Source organism: Balaenoptera physalus, assembly GCF_965194825.1.
Source record: "Balaenoptera physalus genome assembly, chromosome: 7".
NCBI classification, from domain to species: Eukaryota; Metazoa; Chordata; class Mammalia; order Artiodactyla; family Balaenopteridae; genus Balaenoptera; species Balaenoptera physalus.
In genome coordinates, this window is record NC_138886.1 from 43,997,686 (window position 1) to 44,018,034 (window position 20,349).

At 37.4% G+C, this 20,349-nt stretch overlaps 1 protein-coding gene and 1 long non-coding RNA gene across 4 annotated transcripts in view; one reads left to right on the forward strand and one right to left on the reverse strand.

Moving 5' to 3' along the window:
- Nucleotides 1-2,505, forward strand: part of LOC309665009 — a 92,057-nt gene extending 89,552 nt beyond the window's left edge. The window contains exon 4 of the long non-coding RNA XR_014266150.1: nucleotides 268-2,505. This is a non-coding gene — a long non-coding RNA (uncharacterized lncRNA). The remainder of the gene's footprint in view (nucleotides 1-267) is intronic.
- PCSK5 (proprotein convertase subtilisin/kexin type 5) overlaps nucleotides 1-20,349 on the reverse strand; it is a 457,855-nt gene that overhangs the window by 201,280 nt on the left and 236,226 nt on the right. For all 3 annotated transcript variants that reach the window (XM_082470900.1, XM_082470899.1, XM_082470898.1), the window contains exon 10: nucleotides 18,644-18,747. In XM_082470900.1, the coding sequence (XP_082327026.1) occupies nucleotides 18,644-18,747 (104 nt within the window). The remainder of the gene's footprint in view (nucleotides 1-18,643; nucleotides 18,748-20,349) is intronic.

Below are 20,349 nucleotides of genomic sequence, written 5' to 3' on the forward strand. Positions count from 1 at the left end.
TTTTATCCTCTCTTCCTTTTGCAAATCAGCTGCATTAAAAATTGCTCTCTTCTTCAAAACTCATTAAAATATCATGTGCAGAGAAAGAAATATGTGGAGTTTGGAAGGAAAGTTAACATCTGGCCCATAACCCTTTCCCCTATTCTTGCTGAGAAATGACCTTCTTCAGTCATTTCTATCAGGGGTTTTCCCTGAGTGAGAAGATATTGTTAATATGGTAAGGATACTTTATTTTATATTCATGCTGAGACCATTGTTTTATTACAGCTAACCAGTCATGCACAGATGGAAGAACGGCATTGAGTGGCAAAGAGCAGCTTCCCATTTGTTAACACCCAGCAGTGATCACAATACCCTCCTTTTGGGCTCTTTCAAAGATGACTCTGGAAACTTCAGGGTGTACTGTGTCTTCTGGTAGAACACCATAAAATGAAGCCTGTTGAAACTATTACTGGGATGTGTGATAGAAATTTAATTGCTTTGAAATGCCTAAGGCTAGCAAGATGTGAACATGTGTAAAGAGTCTGAATTGAGATTCTAAGAAAAAAAAAGTCTGGATCTATTTATGTCACAGAAGATGAATCCAGATGGATTCTGCAAAGTGATCGCCTGGTGTGTATAACTGTACCTTCCTAGACACAGTGGCCTTAGGAAGTTACGCATAGAACTAGGGTGGGATTAATTTTCAGGATTTCTTTTTGAAACTTTGGGTCTGGTTTTTATTGTAGACACTGGTATGAATATAAAGATCTCTCTGGATAGAAAAAAAGGATGGGCTAAGCCATCTTTATGAAAATTTAAAAAGATGTAATAAGGCTCCTTTTTCTCTTGTTCATTTGGGTTATCTTATTGATCCTGAACCAGTTTTCACAGCTGGAACAGTGCCCATTTGGCATGGTCTCACTATGGTCACAGCAACTTAGAGCCCCCTGTCCCTGATGGAGGACAGGGAATTAGTGCCGCAGTCTGTGCTCAGAGTGCTGATGCCAGAGTCCAAACTGACAGGCATGTACTGATTTCAATGACAGAGTTCCTCCTATGCACCTCAATCACATTTCCCCCTTTCACATTTAAAGCTCTATTCCTCGGTAGAAAAGATGGTCTGTTGGGAGCACCTTCCCAAGCCAGCTTGATGATAATCATGGAAACATCACATAAAGTCCTTTTCACCACTGCCTTATGCCTGTGTTCATGTATCCTGCATATATCAATATTTGTAAGGACTCATCACCCCAAATAAGAATCTTCTCCTACTGGCTCCACGTGAAATAATTATACATTTGAACTAATGAAGCTTCAATCATTTTTGGTCACAAAATAAGGCAGAATGTAGAAAGAATATGAAGAGAGAAACAGATCTGTGCTTTTCACACTTACTCAAAATTCTAAGATTTTGCGTCAAACTGTGTCTAGAGAGTTGGTGATAAAGATAGTGATGAAAAAAGATATTGGAAAACTCTATTTGACTGCAGTAACTTTGCTAATGAAGGTTCTGTGAATGTCAAGGTTGAAGCAGTAGATGAAGGTTAAAATGACCAAAACCATCTCTGGAGAGATACCTTTTAAAAGATACCCGTGCCTTTGACAATTGTGGGAGAAATTACAATAGAATTCTATGCAACAGGGCTGCCTATGTGAGAATTATGTGTATTAGAGACAGCTGCCTCTTTCTTTAGGTGGACATCATCCCACTCTGGGGCACTTGGCTTGGTGAGTAAATCACAGGCCAGATTTCAGTCTCCACTCAATCCTCGTTTGATTCCCTTGCACAGTTAATAACCTGTGCAACGAACTATGGCAGCCCTAGCATACAGTCATAGACATTTCTTGCATTTTCAGGTATCTCCTCTGATTTTTTAGTCATATATGGCCAGAATTTAGTGCGAATTTTAGGATTCTAAGATGCACAATATTGAACTCTGGAACAAAGCCGGACATGTATCTTTTACCTTGGCTCTAAAGGCACTTCTGAAGGCAAAACATATAAAGAAAAGCAAAAAATTTCCAGACAGAACCATCCCACACAGTATATTAAGAAAGCATAGACGCTGCAGCCTCTGGCAGGTTCAAAAAAGTCATATACCTTCCTAGGACTATAGATGATTCTAAGTTTGCGTCACAGCCAAGAAAAAGAATATTAACATAAAACTTAAGAAAGGGAAAAAGGCATTTGTAAACTGTAAATGCCTCTGTCACTCTATCTGCAAGAGTCTCACAGCGACTCAAGAAGCTAACCAGAATTATGTCACTCGCTTTCTTTAAGTCTCTGAAAATTGACACGGCAAATACACAGACCACAACTGTACGTGAAAATAATTCAAATATTGGAAGTTAAGTGGCTTTCTGAAGGTCATGGTGAACAATAATAAGCAACAAAAAGACTTGGGTCAAAGGAAATTTGTGAAGTCTTCTCAAAGTACAATTTCTGGCCTGACACTTTTCAAGAAGCGATCTCATCACCACACCCTTTGTCCTGGATTTATTAAAGACCCATTTCAAAAAGCATTTCTTTGTCTTCTCTTTTTAAAAAAAGAATTTAGCAAAGATGATTATATACACGAGTGCTATAACTCTCCTCATTTAGAAGGCGACCAAGAGATGATAAGAAATTTCACTGAATGTCACAGCCCTTGAGGTCAGGAATATACAATTGCATGCTAAGATGATAGAAAATGATCACTGCAAGAGCATTTTCATCCATTTTAGCAAGTCAGTTTCTTCTGTGTGTGTCATTTTGTAGCACATATCACAGGACCCATGGATTTATACCATCAGCTTAAAAAAGAAAACTCTAACATCAAAGCAACTGGAATCGACTTGCTTGATGGTCATTACTATTACCCAACTCACTTTCTCAAATCAATGCAGTAGCCCCAACATGTTTTTCAGATCAAATAAGAACTCTTAACTCTAGGAATCAGGTAGCATGGCTCTCAGTTTCTTCTGAATTACTTCCCTCATCACATCATACCCGTCCTTTTTGCACACTGGGCCCTCTGTCTTCTCCCTTACCCTGACCATTGCTTTCACCACAGCTGTCTCATCCAGTTTTAATCCCCAATCCTCCAAGAGATACAAAGAAAAAATAATACATCTGTTTAAACTAACTACTCTAAAAACTATTTCAGACAAGTTTTGATTCCCAGGAGTAACTCTAAGGTTCTCAAACACCTTCCACCCTCTCATTATATTTATCTATGCTTCTCATCTAGGTTATGTACATGACATTAACAAATCATTCATGATCAGCAGATTATGCTTTTTTCAAAACATTCCAGCCCATCTATTGTTTCTTGAAATCCAAGTAGTCTTCTAGAAAAGCAGAGAAATAACAAATAAGGAAGTTAACCCTTTATCCAGAATCATCAACTAAAATCACTGGCAAATGGAAATAAGAACCCAAATTAGATAAAGTAAACTACAGAGAGGGGAACAGAAGTGTTACAAGAAATACGTGAATATAAAGGAGTGAGTGTCATATTTGCAAGGGAGAGTGGAGCTCATTTCATTCCTAAGCTACACACAGCATTTTAATGGCCACAGATCTATGCATGTGTATATATATATATATATATATATATATATATATATATATATATATATATATATATATATATATATGTGCTTCATTTTTATCATACAAAAATTCTAACAGAATATTAACTGTTTATTAATTCAACATTAAATGTTGTATGAGAATGATGCATAACATGTAGATGATCGTGTTCCCTGAGTGTCTGCTATGAATGAAGAACTGTGCTCAATTCTGTATATGATACTGTTTTCCTCATTCTTCCCTTTGCCACACACTCCAGCTAGGATGGATGGCCTCCTAGCTTTTCCTTGACTGACACTTTGTATCTGCTGTATGCCTGGCCTGAAATGCTCTATATCTGGCTAGCCATTTGGACCATTCCCTTACTCCTCAAAGCCTCTGTTTAAATTAGGTCTTTTCGGACTGTGTAATGTTTAAAAAGTTGTAATTTGTCCACACAGAGACTTGTCCATGAATAGTCATACCAGCTTTACTCATAACAACCAACCTGGAAACAATAAAATAGTCCAGGGGAAGGGGAACCTTCGTACACTGTTGGTGGGAATGTAAATTGGTGCAGCCGCTGTGGAAAACAGTATGGAGGTTCCTCAAAAAACTAAAAATAGAAGTTATCATATGAGTAATTCCACTCTTGAGTGCATATCCAAAAAAACCAAACCACTAATTCAAAACGATATATGCACCCCAATGTTCATAGCAGCAGTATTACAACTGTCAAGATATGGAAGTAACCTAAGTGTCCATCGACAGATGAATGGATTAAGAATATGTGGTACATATATACAGTAGAATACTACTCAGCCATAAAAAAGAATAAAATTTTGTCATTTGCAACAACATGGACGGACCGGGAGGGTATTACGCTAAGTGAAATAAGTCAGAGAAAAGACAAATACTGTATGATATAACTTACATGTGGAACCTAAAAATTAAAATAAACTAGTGGATATAACAAAAAAGAACAGTTTCGCAGATATAGAGAACAAAGTAGAAATTACCAGTGGGGGGAGAGAAAGGGGGAGAGGTAAGATAGGGGTAGGGGATTAAGAGGTACAAACTACTATGTATGAAATAAATAAGCTACAAGGATATATTGCACAACACAGGGAATGTAGCCAATATTTTATAATAATTATAAATGGAGTATAGCTTTTAAAAATTGTGAATCACTATGTTGTACACCTGTAACTTATATAATATTGTATATCAACTATACCTCAATAAAAAATAAAAATAAAATTATCTGTGAAAAAGTGAATGATGATACAAATTGTGGTACATTCCTATATATATAGTGGAATACTACTTAGTAATAAAATGGAATAAACTCCTCATATACTTAATGACAAGAATGAACCTCAAAAAAATATATGGAGGGAAATAAGCCAGTTTCAAATAATTCTATTTACATGAAAGTCCACAAAAGACAATCTAATCTATAGTGACAGAAAATCAACTGGTTGCAAAGGGCGGGGTTGCGGGGTGGGATAAGGGATGAGAAAGAGCACAAAAGAACTTTGTGGGGTGATGGAAATGTTCTATACCTTGATTGCGGTGATGTTTACACAGACGTATACATTTGTACACTTAAAATGGTGTTTTTTATTATATGTAAACTCAGTCCAATGAAGTTAAGAATGTATGTGGGTCCCCAGATGTACTATTTATTTGTTTACAAAGCTGGGATTCAATCCCAGGTTATTTGACTTTGGGGCCCATGCTCCAAACCACTAGGCAGAGTGAGATTTTTGTTTTAAATAAACAAAACCTCAAACAAGAGGTTTTGTTTATTTAAAACAAAAAACAAAAAGGCTTCCGTAAGAAAATGTGCCTGTATGTGTACGTATGTATATTCTTTTTTTTTTAGGTTCTCTGCTAGATTCTGCATGTTCTTTTTTTAAAATTTAATTTAATTTTGTTTTTTTATACAGCAGGTTCTTATTTTTTTTTTTAAACATCTTTACTGAAGTATAATTGCTTTACAATGGTGTGTTAGTTTCTGCTTTATAACAAAGTGAATCAGTTATACATATACATATGTTCCCATATCTCTTCCCTCTTGCATCTCCCTCCCTCTCACCCTCCCCATCCCACCCCTCTAGGTGGTCACAAAGCACCGAGCTGATCTCCCTGTGCTATGCGGCTGCTTCCCACTAGCTATCTATTTTACATTTGGTAGTGTATATATGTCCATGACACTCTCTCACCCTGTCACATCTCTCCCCTCCCCCTCCCCATATCCTCAAGTCCATTCTCTAGTAGGTCTGTGTCTTTATTCCCATCTTGCCACTAGGTTCTTCATGGCCTTTTTTTTTTTTTCCTTAGATTCCATATATATGTGTTAGCATACTGTATTTGTTTTTCTCTTTCTGACTTACTTCACTCTGTATGACAGACTCTAACTCCATCCACCTCATTACAAATACCTCCATTTCATTTCTTTTATGGCTGAATAATATTCCATTGTATATATGTGCCACATCTTCTTTATCCATTCATCTGATGATAGACACTTAGGTTGCTTCCATGTCCTGGCTATTGTAAACAGAGCTGCAATGAACATTTTGGTACATGATTCTTTTTGAACTATGGTTTTCTCAGGGTATATGCCCAGTAGTGGGATTGCTGGGTCATATGGTAGTTCTATTTGTAGTTTTTTAAGGAACCTCCATACTGTTCTCCATAGTGGCTGTATCAATTTACATTCCCACCAACAGTGCAAGAGTGTTCCCTTTCCTCCACACCCTCTCCAGCATTTATTGTTTCTAGATTTTTTGATGATGGCCATTCTGACCGGTGTGAGATGATATCTCATTGTAGTTTTGATTTGCATTTCTCTAATGATTAATGATGTTGAGCATTCTTTCATGTGTCTGTAGGCCATCTGTATATCTTCTTTGGAGAAATGTCTATTTAGGTCTTCTGCCCATTTTTGGATTGGGTTGTTCGTTTTTTTGTTATTGAGCTGCATGAGCTGCTTGTAAATCTTGGAGATTAATCCTTTGTCAGTTGCTTCATTTGCAAATATTTTCTCCCATTCTGATGGTTGTCTTTTCGTCTTCTTTATGGTTTCCTTTGCTGTGCAAAAGCTTTTAAGTTTCATTAGGTCCCATTTGTTTATTTGTGTTCTTATTTCCATTTCTCTAGGAGCTGGGTCGAAAAGAATCTTGCTGTGATTTATGTCATAGAGTGTTCTGCCTATGTTTTCCTCTAAGAGTTTGATAGTGTCCAGCAGGTTCTTATTAGTTATCTCTTTTATACATATTAGTGTATATATGTCAATCCCAATCTCCTAATTCATCCCCGCCCCACTTCCCCTGGCTTTTCCCCCTTGGTGTCCATATGTTTGTTCTCTATATCTGTGTCTCTATTTCTGCCTTGCAAACCAGTTCATCTGTACCATTTTTCTAGATTCCACATATATGCATTAATATACGATAACTGTTTTTCTCTTTCTGATTTACTTCATTCTGTATGATAGTATCTAAATCCATCCACTTCTCTACAGATGACCCAATTTCGTTCCTTTTTGTGGTTGAGTAATATTCCATTGTATATATGTACCACAACTTCTTTAGCCATTCATCTGTTGATGGGCACTGAGGTTGCTTCCATGACCTGGCTATTGTAAATAGTGCTGCAATGAACATTGGGGTGCATATGTCTTTGACTTATGGTTTTGTCTGGGTATATGCCCAGTAGTGGGATTGCTGGATCACATGGTAATCCTATTTTTAGTTTTTTAAGGAACTTCCATACTGCTCTCCATAGTGGCTGTATCAATTTACATTCCCACCAACAGTGCAAGAGGGTTCCCTTTTCTCCACACCCTCTCCAGCATTTGTTGTTTGTAGATTTTCTGATGATGCCCATTCTAACCAGTGTGAGATGATACCTCACTGTAGTTTTGATTCGCATTTCTCTAATAATTAGTGATGTTGAGCATCTTTTCATGTGCCTCTTGGTCATCTGTATGTCTTCTTTGGAGAAATGTCTATTTAGGTCTTCTGCCCACTTTTTGATTGGGTTGTTTTTTTTTTTTTAATATCGAGCTGCATGAGCTGTTTACGTATTTTGGAGATTATCCTTTGTCCGTTGATTCACTTGCAAATATTTTCTCCCATTCTGAGGGTTGTCTTTTCAGTTTGTTTGCAGTTTCCTTTGCTGTGCAAAAGCTTTTAAGTATCATTAGGTCCCATTTGTTTATTTTTGTTTTTATTTCCATTACTCTAGCAGGTGGGTCAAAAAAGATCTTGCTGTGATTTAAGTCACAGAGTGTTCTTCCTATGTTTTCCTCTAAGAGTGTTATAGTGTCCATTCTTACATTTAGGTCTTTAATCCATTTTGAGTTTATTTTTGTGTATGGTGTTAGGAAGTGTTCTAATTTCATTCTTTTACATGTAGCTGTTCATTTTTCCCAGCACCACTTATTGAAGAGACTGTCTTTTCTCCATTGTATATCCTTGCCTCCTTTGTCATAGATTAGTTGACCACAGGTGCGTGGGTTTATCGCTGGGCTTTCTATCCTGTTCCATTGATCTATATTTCTGTTTTTGTGCCAGTACCATACTGTCTTGATTACTACAGCTTTGTAGTACAGTCTGAGGTGAGGGAGTCTGATTCCTCCAGCTCTGTTTTTTTCCCTCAAGATTAATTTGACTATTCAGGGTCTTTTGTGCCTCCACACAAATTTTAAGATTTTTTTCTTCTAGTTCTGTAAAAAAATGCCATTAGTAATTTGATAGGGATTGTATTGAATCTGTAGATTGCTTTAGGTAGTATAGTCATTTTCACAATACTGATTCTTCCAATCCACGAACATGGTATATCTCTCCACCTGTTTGTGTCATCTTTGATTTCTTTCATCAGTGTCTTATAGTTTTCTGAGTACAGGTCTTTCACCTCCTTAGGTAGATTTATTCCTAGGTATTTTATTCTTTTTGTTGCAATGGTGAATGTGATTGTTTCCTTAATTTCTCTTTCTGATCTTTCATTCTTAGTATATAGGAATGCAAGAGATTTCTGTGCATTAATTTTATATCCTGCAACTTTACCAAATTCATTGATTAGCTCTGGTAGTTTTCTGGTAGCATCTTCAGGATTCTCTATGTATAGTATCATGTCATCTGCAAATAGTGACAGTTTTACTTCTTCTTTTCCAATTTGTATTCCTTTTATTTCTTTTTCTTCTCTGATTGTCATGGCTAGGACTTCCAAAACTATGTTGAATGACAGTGGCAGGAGTGGACATCCTTGTCTTGTTCCTGATCTTAGAGGAAATGCTTTCAGTTTTTCACCATTGAGAATGATGTTTGCTGTGGGTTTGTCGTGTATGGCCTTTATTATGTTGAGGTAGGTTCCCTCTATGCCCACTTTCTGGAGAGTTTTTATCATAAATGGGTGTTGAATTTTGTCAAAAGCTTTTTCTGAATCTAATGAGATGATCATATGGTTTTTATTCATCAATTTGTTAATATAGTGCATCACATTGATGGATTTGCATATATTGAAGAATCCTTGCATTCCTGGGATAAATCCCACTTGATCATGATGTATGATCCTTTTAATGTGTTGTTGGATTCTGTTTGCTAGTATTTTGTTGAGGATTTTTGCATCTATATTCATCAGTGATATTGGTCTGTAATTTTCTTTTTTTGTAGTGTCTTTGTCTGGTTTTGGTATCAGGGTGATGGTGGCCTCGCAGAATGAGTTTGGGAGTGTTCCTTCCTCTGCAGTTTTTTGGAAGAGTTTCAGAAAGATGGGTGTTAGCTCTTCTCTAAATGTTTGATAGAATTCACCTGTGGAGCCATCTGGTCCTGGACTTTTGTTTGTTGGAAGATTTTTAATCACAGTTTCAATTTCATTACTTGTGATTGGTCTGTTGATATTTTCTATTTCTTCCTGGTTCAGTCTTGGAAGGTTATACCTTCGTAAGAATAACCAAATTCTAAGAATTTGTCCATTTCTTCCAGGTTGTCCATTTTATTGGTATAGCATTGCTTGTAGTAGTCTCTTAGGATGCTTTTTATTTCTGCAGTGTCTGTTGTAACTGCTCCTTTTTCATTTCTAATTTTATTGATTTGAGTTCTCTCCCTCTTTTTCTGTCTGGCTAAAGGTTTATCAATTTTGTTTATATTCTCAAAGAACCAGCTTTTAGTTTTATTGATCTTTGCTACAGTTTTCTTTGTTTCTATTTCATTTATTTCTGCTCTTATCTTTATGATTTCTTTCCTTCTACTAACTTTGGGTTTGTTTGTTCTTCTTTCTCTAGTTCCTTTAGGTGTAAGGTTAGATTGTTTATTTGAGATTTTTCTTGTTTCTTGAGGTAGGATTGTACTGCTATGAACTTCCCTCTTAGAACTGCTTTTGCTGCAACCCATAGGTTTTGCATCATCATGTTTTCATTGTCATTTGTCTCTAGGTATTTTTTGATTTCCTCTTTGATTTCTTCAGTGATCTCTTGGTTACTTAGTAACATATTGTTTAGCCTCCATGTGTTTTTCTTTTTAAATTTTTTCCCTGTAACTGATATCTAGTCTCATAGTGTTGTGGTAGGAAAAGATGCTTGATATGATTTCAATTTTCTTAAATTTACTGAGGCTTGATTTGTGACCCAAGATGTGATCTATCCTGGAGAATGTTCCATGTGCCCTTGAGAAGATAGTGTAATTTGCTGTTTTTAGATGAAATGTCCTATAAATATCAATTAAATCTATCTGGTCTATTGTGTCATTTAAAGCTTCTGTTTCCTTATTAATTTTCTGTTTGGATGATCTGTCCATTGGTGTAAGTGAGGTGTTAAAGTCCCCCACTATTATTGTGTTACTGTCGATTTCCTCTTTTATAGCTGTTAGCAGTTGCCTTATGTATTGAGGTGCTCCTATGTTGGGTGCATATATATTTATAATTGTTATAGCTTCTTCTTGGATTGATCCCTTGATCATTATGCAGTGTCCTTCCTTGTCTCTTGTAACATTCTTTATTTTAAAGTCTATTTTATCCAACATGAGTATTGGTACTACAGCTTTCTTTTGATTTCCATTTGCATGCAATATCTTTTTCCATCCCCTCACTTTCAGTCTGTATGTGTCCCTAGGTCTGAAGTGGGTCACTTGTAGACAGCATATATCCAGGTCTTGTTTTGTATTCATTCAGCAAGCCTGTGTCTTTTGGTTGGAGCATTTAATCCATTCACATTTAAGGTAGTTATTGATATGTATGTTCCTATTACCATTTTCTTAATTGTTCTGAGTTTGTTTTTGTAGGTCCTTTTCTTCTCTTGTGTTTCCCACTTAGGGAAGTTCCTCTAGCATTTGCTGTAGAACTGGTTTGGTGGTGCTGAATTCTCTTACCTTTGGCTTGTCTGTAAAGCTTTTGATTTCTCCATCGAATCTGAATGAGATCCTTGCTGGGTAGAGTAATCTTGGTTGTAGGTTCTTCCCTTCCACCACTTCAAATATATCGTGCCACTCCCTTCTGGCTTGTAGAGTTTCTGCTGAAAAATCAGCTGTTAACCTTAGGGGAGTTCCCTTGTATGTTATTTGTCGTTTTTCCCTTGTTGCTTGTAATAATTTTTCCCTGTCTGTAATTTTTGTCAATTTGATTAGTATTTGTCTCGGCGTGTTTCTCCTTGGGTTTATCCTGCCTGGGACTCTCTGTGCTTCCTGGACTTGGGTGGCCCTTTCGTTTCCTATGTTAGGGAAGTTTTTGACTATTATCTCTTCAAATATTTTCTTGGGTCCTTTCTCTCTCTCTTTTCCTTCTGGGACCCCTGTAATGCAAATGTTGGTGCATTTAATGTTGTCCCAGAACTCTTAGGCTGTCTTCATTTCTTTTCATTCTTTTTTCTTTATTCTGTTCCATGGCAGTGAATTCCACCATTCTGTCTTCCAGGTCAGTTATCCGTTCTTCTGCCTCAGTCATTCTGTTATTGATTCTTTCTAGTGTATTTTTCATTTATTGTATTGCTCATCTCTGTTTGTTCTTTAATTCTTCTAGGTATTTGTTAAACATTTCTTGCATCTTCTCGATCTTTGCCTCCATTCTTTTTCCGAGGTCCTGGATCATCTTCACTATCATTATTCTGAGTTCTTTTTCTGGAAGGTTGCCTATCTCCACTTCATTTAGTTGTTTTTCTGGGGTTTTATCTTGTTCCTTCATCTGGTACATAGCCTTTTCATCTTGTCTATCTTTCTGTGAATGTGGTTTTCATTCCACAGGTTGCAGGATTGTAGCTCTTCTTGCTTCTGCTGTCTGACCTCTGGTGGATGAGGCTATCTAAGAGGCTTGTGCAAGCTTCCTGATGGGAGGCACCAGTGGTGGGTAGAGCTGGGTGTTGCTCTGGTGGGCAGAGCTCAGTAAAAGTTTAATCCACTTGTCTGCTTATGGGTGGGGCTGAGTTCCCTCCCTGTTGGTTGTTTGGCCTGAGGCAACCCAGCACTGGAGGCTACAGGCTCTTTGGTGGGGCTAATGGCGGACTCCAGGAGGGCTGATGCCAAGGAGTACTTCCCAGAACTTCTGCTGACAGTGTCCTTGTCCTCACAGTGAGGCACAGCCACCCCCCACCTCTGCAAGAGACGCTCCAACACTAGCAGGTAGATCTGGTTCAGTCTCCTATGGGGTCACTGCTCCTTCCCCTGGGTCCTGATGCGCCTACTTTGTGTGTGCCCTCCAATTTAATTAATTTCAATCGCAAAATAGCATTCTAATTCACAACATAGTTTCATATCTTTATCCTCATTTCACAGTAGAAAGCTGTGACATATGAAAATACACTTTTAAGACTCTTTTCTTTGTCAAGGCTCTTTTTATGTTTGGTTATTTTCCAATTTCAAAGCACTTTTCTTTCAACTCAGCCTTCTCATTATGTTTGGTATTTGTTACCCACATTCTAAAAACCCAAGATACAAAAACTTTAATTGGCCTCCTCAAAGGCCAAAGAAAATATCAATAACAGACTCTACTAGAATAAAGTTCTTAAGATTGTGGCAAAGCCACAAAACTACTCCAAACATAATTTCCTTCATTAACTAATTATGTTTTCTAAAGAGATAATAGTCATACAGTACAACCATTGTTTTAATTCTATTTTGAAGATGGAGTTTAAGTGTGAAACCACATGCATTTAAAACTTTTGTATTTAGGGATGAGAAAACAAAACAAAAAACCCCCAAAGTCTAACAAACCTAACACTACCATTCAAAGACCAGCGCAGAGAAAATAACATTTTTCATTTGCAGAAAATATTTTAAAATCTCACATATTTAGTAGGTATGAATAGAACACTCTGATGGGGCAAGTAGACATTTTGGATACAAGACTCCGGATTAAGCAGTGACCAAGCAGACTGCTGTCAGGGGTTCTATATTGCTGTTCCCAGGTAGATATTTAGGTAAATCATCCACCAGACAAAAGAATAAACGTAAAATCCCTAAATTATGTGTGATTCATATCTTTTTTTTATAAATGAGCAAGAAGGTAAGCTCATACATTCAATGATCAATAAATGCAAAAATGAAAGGTTTTAAGTTAATAAGTGAATAGGAGTTCATAGAATACAATGGAGTAAACATAGAATCTTGAAAGAAAATCAGGTGGTGTTTCTAGGGAGCAAATTTTATTAGGTAGGATCAAATGTACTTACATCCCTCTCTGCATTTTAAGAGAAGAACTAAATGCCTTATTTCTGAAAATAGGATCAGGACTGAAGTCAAGCATCTGATTCAAATACCCCCTCTGACACTGACCAGATGAATAATGTTTCACTTTGACCTTTCTTTGAAAACATGATGTGCAGATTTCCAATTAAGGTACATTATGTAGCTTTAATCATAGCTACCAACATCACATCAGCATGCTACGTGGCAAAGATAAGATATTATTTGTACAGTGACATAATAAAATACAATATAGCTTTACCCTTTCAAATGGTAACACATCAGATATCACTTTATAGACTCAAAAAAAAAATAAAAATAAAAACACCACATTTCAAAACCTTTAGTTTCAGTTCAACACATGGCATGCTTAATGGTTTCAGCATATCTAATTCTTTTTAATAAGTGTTAAAACTGAAAGCAAGACAGGTAGATATTAAAAATATATTGGAACATCTTAAAATTACCAGCCCTAACAGTGGAAATAAAATGATGGCGATTAAAAGTAATAAAGGTTATTAAAAGTTAAGGGCCTTTGAGGCTAGGAAGTCATGTTAGACTGTCAATTGTTTTCCCCATGGTGGGAAATCAGTTAGAAATTAAAAAAAAAAAAATCTAGTAGTTTAGTTGTGGTCAAAGAAAGAGTCAGTGGAGAATGGGGAGGTTTCAGCAACATGCTGGTAGAAAAAAAGAGACTTACATAGTCTGGGAGGGCAGTGAAATGGAAGGCGTGGTAACCTCGCTCACTTAGTTGTCATTTTTGATTTTCAATGACATTTTTTTCATTCTTTCGCCTAGTAAAGATGACAGAAGTTCCTAATTTATTATCTGACGTCTATTCCTGTTCCTAGATTCAAGAGAGTTTAACTGTAAAATATCAAGTCATCATATCCAAATACAGACACTGAAAAAAACTACAGCACCGATGTTGCATGCATTCCATTATACTTCTCATAACTACATCCGCAAACCAGAGATAAGGACATGGGGGAAAGATTCAGCGAGCACAGCCCAGGAGGCTGGGGGAGAAAGGGGAAATCTGCAGGGTCTTCAGATTAACGCAGTAGGAGGGAGGGGCTCATAACACACAGTCACGTTCTTCCTGAAAGGCTATGAGCCATGGATTCTAGAAGAATGCAGAATTCAAGTCCTCTGCATGGCTCTAGGATCCATATACTCTATAGGTACAAACAGAGCTGGTCAAAATGCAAATGGCACTCCACAAGAGAGATTCTCTCATTAGATGCCTTCTGCTGCTCAGGCTGGGCTGCATTTTAGATGATGAAAGAAGGATCATTGATACTTTTATAAACATGAACCTGGCAGATTGGTTGGGCTTGACTGAAGGGAGAAAAAAGTGCAGTGTAAATTTCTGTTCTGTGTGTAAATCATAGCACAGCCAGATCAGAGCAGGCAAAGTCATGGGGCCCCGGACGTTTCCTTCTAATTCTCCTCTTTGGTTGCACTTCATTCAGCATGCAGTGGGCTGGCCTGCTGAAGGTGCGCAGGAAATATTTGTGAATAAATGAATGAAGAGACTGCATAACTTACATTCCTTGAAGAAAACCACCCTGATGGCGAAAACCCTCAATTCTACAGCTGATTTGTACATTTTAAGGAGCATGAGGGGGGTATTAAAAACAGTAGAAAAGAAAAAAATAGGAAAAGACTTATCGTAAGAGCAAAGGGAAAAAAAGGATAAAGAAGTAATATTGAAGAAACCCCCAAACAAACAACTTAATGCCAAAGTCGTCTCCAGGCACTGCAAATGCTGCTCAGTAGCAAAATACTGGAATTTGGATTTTAGTTCTGTAGTGGCAAATACCACATCTGTTCATGTGGTCTCATACAAATACTTTCCTATTCTCATGCATAATAATCTCAGATTCTTTGCTAGATGCATGATATTTATTCCATTTATTATTAAAGAAACTATCTCTGGAGGAGGTTTAAAGTCAAAAGGTGTCTGAAATTTAGCTACGATTATTCACAGGATGAACAAATCTAAATAACATCTAGTTAGTTTCCATAGGTATGCATTCATTGGATTATGTTTATTTTGAAAAACAAATCTTCTGCAAGATATTTTAACTATAAGAGATTACTATTATTATTGAAGAAGCATCAAGACAGAATCATCTTAGTTCAATTAACATTGTTAAAAATTAAGGTACCATTAGCATAAAAATGTTGATGAGTGGCTTCCAGCTTTGGGGCTGGCTTTACTGTGAACTGATCTCAATATAGGATCGTTTATAGAGTGCGACCATAATGAGAGCACAGAGAAAGGGGAAGAAAGTTCTCTGCACCCAGCTCATCAGTATGCAACTCTGCTCTCAGAGAAACACACAGAGGAGCCAGTCCTTCAAGGGCAACTTCCTTGCCTGGATGCAATCTGTCCATGCCAGTCAACAAGAAGCCAGCAGCTGCCTCTGGAGGGAATCCCCTTCCAGGAGCCAGGAATCCAGGCCCATTAACACATGTGGGTAAGAGTGGATCAAGTCTTCCTTGAGAGGAGACCCACACCAGTCTAGTTCCTATAACATCTGGCTCTGTTCTCTGCTTCGGATGGACCACACATGGCTAGGTCTGAAGAAATGTAAGGACATTGTGTGAAATGCACTTGGCAGGGTTTGGGGAAAGACTGATCTTTAGGATGTTGGCTTCTCCAAAGTTATAAGTGAGAACTAAGACTATCAAGTCTATTGAGGGCAAGACCCCAAAACCTAACTGGTTGCTACTCTGAGCTGCTTCTGCTTTACCTGATGAGAAGGAAATTCACATGTTCATACTGACAGCCCCACTGCAGAAGAGTACCTGCCAAGCAATTTGTGAAATTCTGGTGGTTTCAAAAAAAAAAAAAAACCCACTCTTCAGACAAGTTAAATCGCTCAACGTGAGGGCACAACAGCAAGCCCAGGGAAGCACAGGTGTTTTCAGATTCGTTTCAGACCTACATCTCACTCAGCGTTAGGACTAAACCAAGTGGTAAGAGGGAGTGCACCCAGGGCTGCAGGCTTCTGCTTGCAGGCAACTTCCGTTTTTTCCTAAGGAGAAACATTTGGCCATGTGTTCCCGCTAAGCAAGGCCTGCAAAAGCCGGCTGACCTAATTTAAAATATGAGCTCTCATTGCATGAACCTCTTCCAAGCCTTCGCTATTTTTTGTTCGTTCAGATCTTATTCCATAAAAAGTCAGCCCATCTTTTTCTAGTCCTAGTGACCTGCATTCTCTCCTTCCCGGAAGCATGTCGCTTCTCCTGCTAGCCTCTGCCTTAATCACTTTTATTTGTGGGACGCTAGGGAGGGGATGGGAATGCTTCGAGTAGGGCAGAAAATAACTCTTAAAAAATCCTTCTTATTATGATCATGTTTAGATGAAATATGGGGCTTGCCATCAACAAAATTACAAAACAATTCCACTGGGAGTCCAGACGGTTCAGGGTAATTCATCTATGAAAAAGTGAACTTTAATTGTTACTCTTGGCAGCAATCTAAGAGAAGAGTGAAATATTATACTAAATATTGCCACGTGCAATAGTAAAATGCTCTTTCCTCCCTGCCAGAAGCAGTGTATGGCCCCCTTCAGACTCAGGTTTGGATCTGGTGATTTAGTCTAAATCCTCGGCTTCCCCCTCTCCAAAACCAACAGAGGTTTTCAAAAGAGTTGCATTTTTTATTAGAACCATTTGCTCTTTTTAAGTTGCCAAAAAGGAGTAAGTAAAACTAAGACTTTTATTTGGGTTAAAGTTGATTCCTCAGCTTCATTGAGGTCAATGTACTTAGTCTGTGAACCTTCTACTAAGAAGTTCATTGCAGTGTTGAACCAGCCAGGGTTATGTTTTGATCCCTTCTTCCCCCCTCCCCAAACCCAACCCCTTGGCTGCCTGGATTTATATAGTCGGGGCTGGAAGCATGGGGAAGCTAATCAAAAGGAAACATACATATGGCAAGTTACATCCTGGATTTTCTAGAACAATTGAAATTTCAAATATTTTTGATGCTGCACATAACATTTGCTATTCTGGAACTACGTGTCTTGATTTGGGCTTCAGAAAATGTGATCCCAACAGGTATTTACAATGCTTTAGATTAAAAGCTCATTGAACACTGCTGCATTATATAATTTACAAGCACAGAAAGGTATTCGATAATACTCGAAAGCAGAGGGACATTCTTTTTTTCTAAAAGTGAAGTTTTCAGTGAAGATGTTAATCAAAGAACTCTTTTATATGGTGCTGGTTCCCTGGCATATTGATAGGTTTTGGCAAAGCATGATTAATAAGCTGCTTGCAAATAATTTTTAAAATTACACTTTACATTTTCAGCATGAATATTTATATACATTGGGTATAATACACTAAGGATATATTAAAATCATATGTAAGATATCCTATGTAGATAATATTATTCAGCTTCTAAATTGTTTAAGTTGGGGAAGTTAGGGCCCAGAAAAATTAAATGACTTGCCCAGGATTATTGAGCTTATTACCAATGATCTGAGGACCAGAACCGTAATTTTTAAGTAGATATTCCTTATGTTATAGAATACTGTTTTTCATCCATAGGGATATATAATGATACAAAGATTACTTGGGAGTAAATTTAAGTCTGCAGATACAACAAAAAGTAATCTTTGTTGTAACTTAAATTAATGGATTAAAATTTAGATTATCTGAAACCTGAGTAAAGATACTACACTATAGGACATCTGCTTTATATAATTATTTTCTTTTGATTATAGCATATGTTATGGATGACAATAAACAAAATGGATACCATTAGTAAGATAGTTTGAGGGAACTAGAATCCCTATCAGCCATGGGAGAAATAGTCAGCACTTATTATATCCCGTGCACACTTGCCTAAGACTGCACATTATAAAGCTTCATAAGAACTTTTAGTTTATGTAAAGTAATGTCTTAGAATTATGCCTGTTTTTCTGTTTGTGGAAGGTTTGAAAAAAAAAAAACAACAAAAACAAAATATGTAGAAAAGCACAGCCTAGCAACTAACAGCGCTACCCTCAAACGAACAAAAGATACCAGCTATTATTAACTGGAACTAATCACTCCAGAAGGTAAGGAATTTTTAAATACATTGTTACAAATACCACTCAGATAATCAATGACAGCAAAGAGTAAACTAATGAGGAGCCCCATAGGTCAACAATACTTGGAAGTTGGTTACCTTTAAAGAAACTGACCTATGATGTGGGAAGCCAAGGAAATCTGCCTTAAATGTGTTGTTTTAATTAAAAAAAAAAAAAAAAAGGAACCTGCCTTTTTTTTTTTCTACTAAGAGGTCAAGCTCTTCCTGTGTCAGTACAAAATTTAAAGTTTCTTTGGATGGGTTCTATTTCCTGCTCTCCATTTAAAATGGGGGAAAAATAAAAATATTTTGCCTGTGACAAAATATGAAAGAAGTTCTCACCCTTAAAACCAGCAGCATTGGTTTTCCAGTCATTAGCGTTCAAATGTCCTGCACGGGAAGTCCTTACAATAACATGCTGCACGTCTCTCCAGGTCAGAAACGGACTGGGGAAAGACAAGGTAAGAATCATTGTACCAAAAAAAAAAAAAGATGGGGGAAGCAGAGAGTCACAAGCAAATTAAAAAAGCGAAAGCAGAAGGGCAAAGTACTAAAAACAAAGGGTCAGCGATTTGGGTTTGGGATAAACAAATGCCAAATGCCGCTCTTGTTCTCAACTTGGAGAAGTGACATTAGTCTCAGGGAGGCAGAAAATGTAACCTTTAATTTGAGAAATAATGTGATATTAGTCAGTGTAAGTTTTTAAAAGGGTGAAGATTTCCAGTTTCCTCAACAAAATGGCTCCCAATTCTTGCCCTGTCATCCTTCGTGTAGACTCTTGCATCATAAGAAAATTACAACAAGCTAAAATCAAAACTGAAGGGCTCTTGAACATTCCTTGTTCAGTTGTTTAGCCAGGCACTTGATTTTAATTTAACAAAGAACTTAGCAATGTTAACCATTCTGGATGGATGTGTGGGATACAGAAAAAGTCTCAACTGAAACCAAGTCTTCATTTTCATTGTTCTCAAAGGAAGAGGATGTGGTACAGAGTCCAAAACTGGGTACCCAGGCACAGAAAACTATGGGAGTGTCTTAATTTGCAATAAATAGTTATTAAGTTATTGGATACCTATTTCTTATGGCTGTTGGCACTGAAGATCACAAAGACACTACGGAATGGGAGATACTTTCATCAAAGAACTGCAATACTAATAAACACACAGAAAACAAATCCAAGTACATATACACAGTCTTTTGTTCTCTTTCAAAGAACATGTTATTTACTAAAGGCATTTGACTCAGTGCATGCATGAAATTCTAATCAGGATACTTATTCAATTCAGTCTTGAATGTGAGGTGTGACAATTTTTTTACTTAACTAGGAAATACGGCAACTTATCATGCAGCTGTGTAGTTATTTTCTTTGCTTCTCATCTGCCACCTTCATTTTAGAAGGATATTTGCAAAGGATGGGTCGGAACATTTGAAGGAGGAGAGACAATGACTTGCTACCTTCCTAGAAGTGTGACAGGGGCATGTGGTAATCTGTGTACCCCCTCGTATGGGCACGTATGCACACTGGTGTCTCCCAGGCAGAGGGAGAACGTGGTATCTTTATAGCTAATTATCAATGATGAAGCTGCACACTGCTTCACTTGATACTACATTTTCCTATCACACTCAGCATGTACGTGTTTTTGAGGGCGCCCTCCTAATGAGAGGGGGCCCAGTGATCAGATTCTGGTTCCTTCATTTTCTACATATGTGAAATTGACTTCCCAAAGTGTCAGTTTCCCCACTTAGAATGTGGATGTTAATATCTACTTTACTTCCTTGTACCAACTGAATCAAAGTATAGTTGTCCCTTGAACAACGTGGAAGTTAGGGGCACCGACCCCTGAGCAGTCAAAAATCTGAGTATAACTTATAGTTGGCCCTCCGTAGCCACGGTTCTGCATCCATATATTCAACCAACAGCGGATCGTGTAGTACGTATTTAGTGAAAAAAAATCTGCGTATAAGCGGACCTGTGCAGTTCAAACCTATGTTGTTCAAGAGTCAACTGCCATGCCAAGTACTTAACCTTGTTCCTGGTGCATAATAAA